Raw genomic sequence first — 13016 nt, forward strand, 5'->3', positions numbered from 1 at the left:
ACCTCACCACAAAATGTAACCACTTAAGTCTGACTTCACATCTTAGTGAACATAAAGAAATAACACACTGATAAATAACCATATGCGAAACGTGTCACATGGCTATTTAAATTTCTTACTTAAAAATCTCGATGATTTGGTAAGTGCAGAATGCAATATGGAACAATTGAAAGTATGATATTTTATATATGTTCGTGTTTATTTGCTTTATTTGACTTTCGGAAAAACTGTTCACAGGCTACTTGTACTCTTTCCCAGGTGTTCCTTACGCTAATCTTTGCAAACGTAACACGACACTTTTGTTCGTTTGTAACAAAATACTTTTGTCTTCCTTGAAAATGCGATAACATGAAACTTTTGTTTTTTGTTTGTTTTACGGCGGCATCGATGACATTTGTTTAATTTAATTAAGTTACGGTTTAGACTGCACGAAAGACGATTCTCAAAAACTAAAGAAACAAATCTAATCAAAAAACATCTTTTTCGACAGGTTTTTTAAAACGCAGTACAGCTAGGATATTTGTTTCCTGGTTATCAGGTGTTCACGCCGAAAATCCCGGTGCAAGTTTTTGCATACCTAATTACGAAAGCGCTGTGAAATTCTCAAAATCTTATTTAATTAATTTGCGGTTTTTACTTGGCGCCACGAAGTCTGCAGGAATCCTACCACAAACACGCAATACAAGCGATGTTCATGAGAGTTCCAGCAAAAAATGTAGACTAAACTGCGCATGCGTTTGGCGTAAAGAACGTTGCCCTAGAACGTCGAGTAGTACCACAAGGAGAGCAAAGGGTTTTCTGAAACAAATATATACGTTTGAGATCTTCATATGAAAGTAACGTAGATGTGCTCCAGGTTTTACCTAGGGGTACGGTCAGGTGCTCCCCACCCCCACCCCCTCCACAAGGAATAATTAATTAATTGATATTAATTAATTAATTGCTGATTAAAAGTTTACACCATAGTGCTTTAGCGCTTGAGGGGTTTAGGGGTTTATCACACGACTGCCCACCAAACCATCACAAAAGTGCATTCTGCACTAAAAATGAAGCGATCGTCGACATTAAACGTTCTTTCGCAGTTCATTTGACAAGATACATTGCTTGAGAAAACTTCAGATACAGTGTGACTACTCCAACCTGAAAAAAAATCTGTGCAAGTTGATAAATGAAAGCCTTGGAAGTTAAGAAGAGACAAATAATCAATCTAAGCAAGCTGCAAACTACAGAAGCAATAAATTTATGACCTTTTTTTATCGTTTCAACACTCAAACACTATTGGTAATTTTGCAAAGAATTTGCTTGGGTGGCCTTGGTTGGAGTAGTTGCACTGTAATCTCTCGCGCTCGTACTCCTAAGTTTGTACTGTAATTATAAATAAAACATTTATTGGACGTGATTGTGATTGAAGTGTTGCGAGCACTTGTAAAACGAGCAAAAAAAAAAAACAAATCTGAGAAATTGCTAGTTGTGATTCAAAAGTTCATGCATGCCTTGTATTACTCGCTCCATGGTCTACAGTTTTGGTTTTGCTGACTTGCACAATAACATACCCTGACTTTACACGGTGATGGAGGACATTCCTTGCCAACATGGCACAGTGCTGCACATGGGTGGCCACACTCCTTACGTGCAAGTTCACATTGCTGTAAACAAGGTTCATTGTCACCCAGACATGGTGGCTGAATAACAAAAACACGAGTAAAATAAAACTAAAATTCCTTATGGTGGCCTGAAACAGAGATTTTATAATATTAACAAATTTCGCACACATTTCTATTCTGATTGTCTATAAACAGCTACTTGGCAAAATTTGATAAGTATTTTTTTTCGATACATCTGGGGAATCTGGGAAAGAGTTGGGTTATCGTCTTGCGCAAGCGCATTTGACTCATTGCCATGGAGGTTTGCCCTCGTGGTTTGCTTGAGTGTAGCTTTACTCTGTTTGCCATTTGTTTGCTCCCACCCACCCACCTCTTGGTTTCTGGCAGGAATTCCATTCAGGTATGTTTCCTTTGTTATCTTTATTCTCCATTGAGGGATCAGTGTGCCAGGTGCCAGGGGGAGATGACCCATGGGAGGTTGGCACCTATTGGCACGTACCCTCCATGTGAATATTGCTTATGATCGAGAAGTTTAACATACCAAGCGCTTGATTGAAGAAGTTTTAATCTTGAACATTAACTTTGCAAATCAATTTAGCATTTGTTACATTGCGTTGAAAAGCAATACGCTAGATAAATTTCGAAGTTAACGGAATTAAAAAGAAGCGCGCGCGCGTGCAGCTATAGGGAAAGCGTGAAAATATTGAAGGACCGCAGCCAGGATACAACATATTATAAAATTTAAAACGATCTCTGGCTTAAAAACTTTAAAAATACAAGCTTTCGGCTGTTAGAACTACAGCCTTCGACGGATAAAATGTAAAAAGGTAAAAATATGTAATGTGTGAAGTTGCGAAATAAAAATGCTAATAACTAAGAATATTTGTGAAAAAGAATGTTGTACTGTCCAGGTAGAGGACAGGAATTGTTACCCGAGAAATGTCACCTGAGAAATGTCAAAACCGCGGCATAAGGTTCGAGAATCGCTAATCACGTCTGGTCCAATGATCACGCGATTGACTTTGATAATGCATCTGTCATTGACAAAGGCGGCTTTAGAACAAGAAAAACTTTGGAAGCGTGGCATTCGAAGCTAACTCCCAATGCGGATAACAATTCCTGTCCTCTACCTGGACAGTACAACATTCTTTTTCACAAATATTCTTAGTTATTAGCATTTTTATTTCGCAACTTCACACATTACATATTTTTACCTTTTTACATCTTACCCGTCGAAGGCTATAGTTCTAACAGCCGAAAGCTTGTATTTTTATTTAAGCCAGAGATCGTTTTAAATTTTATTATAGGGAAAGCGTCAAATTGATGTGTTTGACCTATTGATTAAGGTCCGGCTTTTCCCACTTGATGTACATAGACTCCTTAAGCTTAACCTGGTACTTAGTAGATCCTCTCCCTGACAGGCTCCGTACGCGCATCGTGTACAAATTTTCTTGTGCAAGCTGTAATGCTCGTTACGTTGGCGAAACAAGCCGACATTTCTCCACGCGCGTGCACGAGCACTTGTCTTCGGACAGAAACTCTCACGTTTATAAGCATTTGCAGGCTTCAGAGTCATACCGTACCTCTTGTAATTTAGACTGCTTCAAGATCTAAGACTCTGCGCCTACTAAGTACCAGGTTAAGCTTAAGGAGTCTATGTACATCAAGTGGGAAAAGCCGGACCTTAATCAACAGGTCAAACACATCAATTTGACGCTTTCCCTATAGCTGCACGCGCGCGCGCTTCTTTTTAATTCCGTTAACTTCGAAATTTAGCATTTCAATTTGTTTATTGGAATTAAAATTTGCTTGTTTTGCAAGGGGAAGATAATGTACTAGCAAATTGTTCCCAACAGAACAAGCAAATACACTATACCCAAGGTACAAACAAATTCTTTGATGATCCATTCCAATGTACTCGCAGGACAAACCATTACCTTATGGCAAATCTTGGCACATTTGTGCCCACAGCTCAATTGTTTTCCACAGTTCTTTCCACATGAGACATCAATCACATGGCATGGAATGTTGTGACGAACCTAAAAGATATCGAATCAAATCTATCAGAAACTGTATGCATGTTGCTACATATACACAATATGTAGAGCAGCTAGTATCATACATGTAGGAAAAAAAACAAGACAAAATTCATAAACAAGGATAATGTCCCATGACCCATTCATCTGCAACTTATCTCAATCTCTAAATCTTGGAACAGTTTGCTCTGTTTCGATAGTGAGCATTTGCTGTTGAAATCTGTGAGAGCATTACAGTTGATCTTCACAACATTCTTCAGAACCCTTGCTCGCCATTGAGTCTCCAGTAGCTCAGTGGTTAGAGCATCCGTTCTAGGACACGGAGGGTCGTGGGCTCGAATCCCATCTGGTGCTCACAATTTTCTTCTGGGTATCCTTATGGTCGATTCTTGAACAATTTCTTATTTTTTATCCTTTCTATCAGCAGTACGGTTGGTTGGTGCATGGCCTCTCATTGGTGATACATTATTACCATTAATGTAGCTGCACGATGCAGCTAGGCCATTAATGTGTTACTAGTGATAGGACTGCGTGACTACGTGATGCAGTCCGTACGTCCAACCCACAAGAATAACCCCTGCTTGCCATCGAGTCTCCAGTAGCTCAGTGTTAGAGCATCAGTTCTAGAACACAGGTATCCTTATGGTTGATTCTTGAACAATTTCTAATTTCTTTCCCTTTTTCCCATTTCTTACTTCAGACCATTATCTAGCAAATGTTTCTAATCAACTTATTTTTGTTAATTGTCATCCCGTGCATGTAACTGTATGTCCAGGTTAAAACATTGGTGGAGTTTTAATACAGGCAGCGTACGTAGAGTAGGGTTGTTTTGAGATGATTATGGTGAATCCAAAACCAAAGCAATGACAATAGCCAATCAAACAACGTAAACAACACAAAGAACCAATTATTGAAGTCAGGTACATGAGGCTGGGGACAATGCCTAAGTTGCAACTAGTTTTAGTTTTGCATTTTATTCATTAAGTACAAGCTGTAAAGCAAAACCAAAGATATTTTGCCTTAGCTCAATGCTCAGTTGAAAACCATTCTAGAAGGGTCAAGTAATAATAGTTATGCTTAAGTCACCTTCATGTATAAAAGAGGTGTTATGTAACAGAGTAAGCTTACCTCGTGCTCTCCCATACACATTTTCTTGGTTAAAGCTGTACAAGGAGGGCATGTCTCTTCACTGTGGCAACTATGATTCACTGTTGGTTTCAAACAGTCACTTAGAAACTAGATTAGAACGATGTCAATTCAATCATAGACATTTATCCCATTCATTTATAACTGTGCTGTTTGTTTTAAAGATTGAATGGATGGGATAATCAACTAGGAGTAGTTCGAGTAGTTCTCACTAACATTGCCCTCGCTTTCGGCTAGTCCTGCTTTAAATTTGATTTTGCAAATGTCGTCTTTTTTTGCGGCTGCATGGAAACTTTTTATTAACCGTCCGTCTTTGGCGTGAATATGTGAAATTTTCTTGGATGTTTACTCTAGTGCTTTTATAGCCGTGAGAATGCTTATTAGGAAAAAGTTAACAAAAGGAAACAATGCGATTAGTGTCTAGCGGTATCGATTTGTGTAGTAACTTTTTCTCGGTGCAAATAGTCAAGTCGTATTCGTTTCTAAGAAAAAAATGATAATAACAACTATCGAACAACTGGAGCTAACTGTTTTCATTAAATTTTCTTGGCATGGAAGCGGAAACCACAGGCATCGTCTCGACAACTGATCGAGACTGACTTGTCAAAGATGCGGCAAAATGTTCTCACCTCTTTTGACGAAAACGTCTCGCGCGTCTCAGTACTCAATCCCTTTTGCAAAATCTTTTTTACAATTGAATATAATCTCTGGAGTGTGTTTCGTCGAGAAATGGCAAATCTCAGTTGTGAGTTGTAGCTGGGTAGTCTGTTTTGATTGTGACTAAGTCTTTCGGTCTGATGTGATTTGTGTTTGACCGATCGCGGTTTACAAACGAGTCTTTCAATTCCGCGAACTTATCTAACTTTGAGACGTTAGACTGCGTTGCAGCCGGACGTCTCACAAAACCTCGGGGTTTAATTCGTCTGCAACGCACGCTATGAGACGTTTGAGTCGCAAATCTTCAGCTTGTTGCTTGCAGTATGGCGGCGAAAACACCCAAATCACCTTGTGTGCTTGCCACAAAATTAACCGAGACCACCGTGCGCGCCTATTTTTTCAAATCGGGATCGCCTCGCATATAGACTTGCTCCAAGTCGCCCTCTGTAGGCGAGCGCAGCGAGCCAAAAAGCGTTGTGAAGCGACGCTCAGCAAGTCGCGAAGCGACGTCCGCAAGTGACAAAGTACACATACCAAACCGTGGGTCGAAGGACTTTGAGAAAGTCTACTTCGCATACTACCAGACATTTCTTGTATATTTCTTCATATATCTTCTATTTTTTAATCCCTTATATATATACACGCGGGGACTTCAATGATGCCTCCTCGGGTTTTGGCCTCTGGGCCAAAACCCTGCGGGGGCAATTAGCGAAACAGACATGAGCTGCATTTGTAAGTTTGCATATTTTTGGCAAAAAAATTGTTTCTGGCTTTTTAGTTTATATGGAAGCAATTCAAGCCACAAGGGGTTTTAATGTCTTCAGCACAAACCTTTGTTAATTGACCACAATCGGACAAAAAAGTAAGGAAACACTACCACTAATGAGTTCTTTCAATTGTAGGCTTTAACGGACGATATATAAGTCAGACACAAGTGTAGTGTGAATAACCAAGAATTTACTACTGCTGTGTAGCGACCCAAATAACAAATACAGGTAATGAACAAGGCAGCATGTGAATTTCACCTGAATGGGAGCATGCATGTGTCCTGGAGCAAGGCTTGTTACAATCGGGAGGTAAAGTTCCACATGGGATGGGTGGGTACAAAACTGCTGACCCACAATGACATGTCAGCTCCTCAAAGCCTGCACAAATAAATTAACATAGTTACGACGACATGTAACTACCTGTAAGCAATACTTATAAGTAAAAACCAGTTTATTGTTTGGGTGAAGAACTGAACCAGATGTTAATAGTTTTAGGCTTTGCTATGCTTTGGATATATGAGAACCTTGCACTTTATTAGTTTTGGTTGATGTTGTCAAGAAGGGACTGTCTAGTAACTGCAACCAAGAGCATTGTTAAGTTATATAGAAGCAGGTAGGAATTTTTGTAAGAAATTAAGAGAAATTATGAGGCACAGCTGAAAGCTTCTCGTACTTATTAAGTGTTCTTGAAAATACAATACACAAGGAGCAAGGATGCCACTTTCTAAAAAAGAAATTTGAGATGATCAAACTTGTGATATAGGCCTCTTTCACTTTAAGTTCAATAATGAACACGCATGACACAAGTGGTGTACATTATCAAGCTAGATAACAAACTCAAGCTTAGCAATTTTAGAATGTAGGGATGAGAACTTAACTTCGACAGGGCTTCTGTACAAAAAATGTAGAACAGCCAATAGAATACTGGACCAGGGCCCTGGGAATCGGGCCAAGGTGATGATGGGTGTGACAGGGCCTGGAATACGAACCTATGTTCTCACAAAATCACAAAGCAGTCAACATACATACGTGGCCATTGGTAAAGAGAAACAAAAAATGCCAAATTTGGCAAACAACACTTGAATGTGCATGTACATGTATGACATGATGTGTTACCTGACAATAGACAAGGTGGACAGTAGCCAAGATGGCAAGGTTCCAGACACTTGTGGTATCCACAACGCAGCTTTTTTCCACAGACAAACTCGCACTTGTGTACAGTGTCCTACAGTAAAGACATAGTCTTAATAAAGTTGCCATAAATTTAAATTGCTGTTGGCACCTTAGACACAAGAGCTGCTACAGTGTTTATTAAATATTTTGAAATTAATCCCAGCAACTGCGTATGGTTAAATAAACAAATAAAAACAATAATTTCTAAATAAACCAGTGTTTTATCGTGTTTAAAGCCTTAAGCCTGAGGTGAATTTTGGTGGCTTATTAGCTGCCTTCAGGTTAGTCAAATTATCAAAAACTACTTTGACAACTTTCTTCTAAATATTTTTAATTGGTCTAGAATTTTTAGTTTGTTTTATATGAGAAAATTGAGCTGAAATTTTGGCCAGATTTTTCATCAGATATATTTACTCATATGAAATGATAATGTGGCTGAAGCAAGTTGCAAAAAGTATTACCAATTGTTCAACAACCATGAAACTACTGTCCCGAGTGGTGCAGGGCTGAAAAACGTGGTGAATGGACTAGAAGTTTTCAAGATATATATCGCTTCACTAAAGACAATAAACTTTGTCAATTTTGTTTTCGTTTTTTGCATAGAACAATTGTAACGAAGAAAGAATTCAAACTATATCACCTAGCCGAAGACGATAAATGTATACCGTAAAATTCCGGTTATAAGCCCTGGCCTTATACAACTTCGTAAGGGGTTTTGTGTGGGCTTATAAGTGGAGGGGCTTATATCCGGGAGGGCTTATAAGCGGAATAAAAAAAACGTTTCGAAACGAGCCACGGGAGTGTTGATCGAAATACGTTTTTTAGTTAAAAACGCACAATGAGGCAACATTTAGCCCTGTTTAGTACTGTCGTCCGGCACAGGGGGGCTTATATCCGGGGGGGCTTATAACCGGATGTAGTTTTTTGTTTCCAGGTAGATGGGCCTATAACCGGGGGGGCTTATAAGCGGGGGGGCTTATAACCGGAATTTTACGGTATATTGTTGTAGCAGATTCAATAGAACATACATTTATTGACCGCAAGGAGACTGTAAAACTTTATTCACAAATTATATCATGGCTCAATCATCGTCAAGGTACTGACAGAGGTAACACTCTCAAAAGAACAAATTGCTTTTCACGACACATGTCAGGCAACTAATGTGCTCTCGGATCCCATAAAATGCAAGCTAGATTTGCTCATCATCTTGGTCAAACACTATATCTATTCTTCAAAATTTCTTCAGAAAGAATTGTCTCTAAATGAACTTCCCAATAAACTAATGGTACAATGGAAACTAGAATCAAAGTCTCTTCGAGATATCGACGTTTTTGCATGAAGTATGAGTCGAAGGTTTATCTTGTGCATCGTTCTTCGAACTTATCATTACAGTTTCATTGTAGTTTAGTTTAACAATTTCCTATCTTCGCGGAGGAAATGCAGCCATATAAGTTAATTTTGTCAAAAATGGCTCGTCCGCGCCGGGTATTTATACACATATTCCTTAACATTACACAAATTCCTTAACATTACACAAATAAACAGTGCAAATTTCACCGAGATCTGACAATTCTATACTTAAAAATTGCAAGGACCTTTCGAGGCAGTCGATTACGGCAGCGAAATTAGCAAATGAAACAGCAAAATATGCGTTCGACACTTTGTTTTTGCGACGCCATATTTGAATTGTTATAGGTAGACCGCTGTTCAATGTGTTCAAGGCCGTATCGTTACGATTGCTTCACGAAAAAGCACGAAAAAAATACAGATAATTCCGACTACTGTCGGAGAAAACATTGCGCATATAATTGCGGCGTAAACAAATCGTTACACTCAAGCTGCGTTTTGTCTAGGCTCTGCGAGGGTCGGATATCAAGACCCAGGATTAAACAAAAGCCATATATACAGTGAATGCTTTCGAATTATATTTGAAGATGAAATACGAAAGAATTTTGCTGTCTTTGACTGAAATTCCACTCGAACTGCGTAGATACGATCGCATGTTGTAAAGCCGATTCATGCAACATTGCTTTCAACGCGAGCTCTCGTCCCTAACGACCTAGGCTGATGACGAAATAGAATGGCGCTTGCATGTAGCGACCAAATTTGGCCTAATTTTTAACCGCTCCTAAGCTAAGAGAAGCCCCCATCTCCTGCATTTGTTTTAACTTCAATAATATCTTTGAAAAGAGCGAGTTTTTTGGTATGGTTTATTTTTGACGTTTGTAATTTTTAAACGATGTAAGTACTAGCACAGGCAGACCACCCTATGTGTTCGTGGTTAATAATTGTTCACTTAAGACGAACAATAGAAATATGTTGAAATCTATGAGAGTTACGAATAAAGCTCTGAATAAAGCTCTGAAAATTACATTTATAAATGAACCTCTTTCGAAATATTTCAATAAAGGTGACTTAAATGTTAATCTATTCATGTGTGGTGTTTTTTTCGCGATCTGGGCCGTATTAAGCGTTTTTTTTTTCGTATGTTACGTTCGGCCGGTGGTCGGACGTAACATACGAAAAAAACGCTTAATACGGCCCAGATCGCGAAAAAAAACACCACACATGAATAGATTAACATTTAAGTCACCTTTATTGAAATATTTTGAAAGAGGTTCATTTATTAATGTAATTTTCAGAGCTTTATTCAGAGCTTTATTCGTAACTCTCATAGATTTCAACATATTTCTATTGTTCGTCTTAAGTGAACAATTATGCTGTGGTGCTAGTGATTATTTATTCGTGTTTTAGTTACTCAATCCATTGTTTGTGCGACGCTTTTTATAGATCGCCTTTCAGACACACGTGCGTTGAGATAAGAAAGCTGACATGTCACTTTTAAAATTGTTATATAACGTTTGTAAATGTGACAAGTCACGTTTTTTCCACGAGATCGCAAGTGATCACCCACAGCGGAAAGTAATCCCTTGAGAAATTAAAACAGTCCCTTGAGAAATTAAAAAAGTCCCTTGAGAGTTTACAAATATGTGGTTCCAAATTTTGTCCGACATAGCCCCTATTCTACCATTTTAGCTTGTAAACAAGCAAAAACGTCGAAAAAATGTGCTCAAATGTAAAACTATTTATCTAAATAACAACTTTAATGGTGTATTAAGCTTATTAATAGTGCTATTACAATACAAGGTCACTGTAGCAAATTACAAAAAATGCTCTCAAAAAATATCAATAACGTAGTGTATTTTTTAAAAAAATTGTAATACTTTAAGCTAATGCATGGACTCCTTTTTGTACTTTTTGTGATTTCATTTAATTTGTCACCTCTTTTTTGTTTGTTTATCTAGTTGTCATATTTTTTTAATCATGTAAAAGAAAAGTTAAATAACATTGTATAATTTCCAATAGTGTATGTAAGTGTAAGTAATGTACATGTTTTTAAGTGTATCAAAAAAGTGTGTTTATCTTCCAAAAAATGAAATAATGGTTTTCAAAAGAAATTAATTATTTCTTTTCAACTTTCATCGTGCCTTAAAAAGGAGTTTTATTGCACTCACCACACAGCACTTCTGATTGCATCTATGACGTCCACACTGCCTTTTCTTGTTGCAGCGTTGCTCACATGAATATTCTATTCAAAAATGGAAAAAATAACCAAGTGCTTGAATCTCAATCACAATAACATTAACACAGACAAAAAAGCTGAAACATCAGCACCATTAACCTAACATAACTTTTAAATTAAAGAATGAAACATGCATTTTGTACAAATGTTGAGGTGGCCATTAGTTGAGGTTCCTGGTGTAATCACAATAAGTGTGGGTTTGGTGTTTGTAGGAGCTTTTTGTTTATAAAAATGCTGTATGTCAACAGCATTCAGTTAATCTGGCAACACCCAATCTGGAAATAAAAGAAATGAATTAAATCACCATCCCTGCTTTTTGACATCTTACACCAAATTTACAACTGAATAACACAAGCTCAGTCATCTCGGTTCTGCCATCTTTAATTTCAGTGTTTTTGTCCAAAAGAAAACAACACTGCCAAAGGTTATCCTAGTAAACACGCAACGAAGGTTTGTCTGTCACTTCGATCGCAGAGCGGTGTCCCCCCTTTACGCCATATATGGTGTGGTTTTTGTGTCTGATTATTTTAAGTGTTTTTAAGTATAACTTCATGTGAACTGTAACATTAATTATTATTTATTTTATTTAAGCTGTTAACTGTCATTATTTACCTTCTATGTTTCTCTCCACACAAGGAATCTCCTGTTACAGGTAAAACAACATGTATATTTCAACTTCTCAATAATAATTATTTCAAAGTCAATACTCAACAAATATCTCATGAGAATTACATGTACAGAAAAAAAAAATAGCTGAGGTTTAACTACAGTTGAAGTTGATCTCAATGCAACCACTCTCCTTAGTGACCTAGTAACCACTATTGTAAACGCCATTTGAATTATCACTCAAACTCTGTAATTAACTGCTCTTGCAAGTAACCACTCCTGTAAGGAGCTGTCGCCAATACTGAGAATTACAAACTGATCTTTTTTTTTTATTTTGAAACTCTTAAAAGCAACCACCCAACAACCTGCTTTGTGAAAAAAAAATCATCTATCAAGTCTTAGACTTAAAAGACTTTTGAGTGAAATCCATGTGGTAATCTATTATTTTTTGTGACAGTTGTTGTGACACTGCAATCATCTCAGTTAATAAGAGAATCGCATAGCTTGGAGAATTCTCGCCATCTGATTGGTTATCGAGGCGAGGTATTCAGAGTGGAATTGCGACTTGAAAGCGAGGTTGACCGATATTGCACCGAAGCAATGCGTAGCCTCGAATAGCAACGTACGCAAAATTAGAATCAATTTATGTTTTCAAAACGATTTTCTCCGTTTACAAAGCAAAAACCTGACCGAAGTGAGGAAGCAGAAGATTTTCCTCGTTTAAATTTCAATCACTTTCACCGCATGAGAGAAACGGAAAATAAAAATGTCTGTAGCGTATGGACAAACTCGCGAGTAAATAGCAGCTACGCTTACACGACCACTGTAAAAACGTTCGCTAAAAGAAAGAAATACAACAAATTTCTCGTGTAAAAGATTAACTGTTTATTTTGTTGAAGTAATACTGTTGATAGTTTGACAGTAATGCCGTGTTCGTACAATAACTGATCCACACGAAACGAAAGAAAACAATGACAATAAGCTTAAGTCTACTGCGTGCTATAAAAACAAGACAGTTTGATAAAAAATTGTTTTACAGTGAAAAGCTCCAAACTTTCGATAAAGAATGACTTCTTATATTCTTTAACTGATACTCATGATGCAAAAAGCGGTTTCTGGAAAATATCAACAAAACACACACAGCGAATCAATGTGCTTGTTAAGCGACCGGCTAATAGCGGGTTTTTTAAAAGCAGCCTTGCTCTTCCTCAGAAATTGTCTGCGATGGACTTAGACATTTAACTTATAAATGTCGAATTTTAATTGTTGAGTTATTCCAAGGTACTTACTTCATCGGTCCACGCCTCCTTCAAACCTTTACCTTGACGTTGTTGAGTGTTCAGTGCTTTTCACTATGGATGCGTGTTGTCTACTACTTACAGGCCGAAGAGATAAAATATTTCATAAGTTTTCCTTGTGCTGATGAGACGAAAACTTGAAATGG

General features: G+C 37.7%; 1 protein-coding gene across 1 annotated transcript in view; it reads right to left on the reverse strand.

Annotated features, from left to right (window-relative positions):
• LOC144661455 (transcriptional repressor NF-X1-like) overlaps positions 1-13016 on the reverse strand; it is a 52319-nt gene that overhangs the window by 11054 nt on the left and 28249 nt on the right. Inside the window, exons 13-19 of the mRNA XM_078522230.1 lie at positions 11579-11609; positions 10899-10972; positions 7327-7435; positions 6469-6588; positions 4769-4848; positions 3542-3643; positions 1554-1682 (exon numbers count right to left, since the gene is read on the reverse strand). Coding sequence (XP_078378356.1) covers positions 1554-1682; positions 3542-3643; positions 4769-4848; positions 6469-6588; positions 7327-7435; positions 10899-10972; positions 11579-11609 — 645 coding nt within the window. The remainder of the gene's footprint in view (positions 1-1553; positions 1683-3541; positions 3644-4768; positions 4849-6468; positions 6589-7326; positions 7436-10898; positions 10973-11578; positions 11610-13016) is intronic.

The sequence above is a fragment of the Oculina patagonica genome, chromosome 7 (genome assembly GCF_052425735.1).
Source record: "Oculina patagonica isolate OP01 chromosome 7, crgOcupat, whole genome shotgun sequence".
NCBI classification, from domain to species: Eukaryota; Metazoa; Cnidaria; class Anthozoa; order Scleractinia; family Oculinidae; genus Oculina; species Oculina patagonica.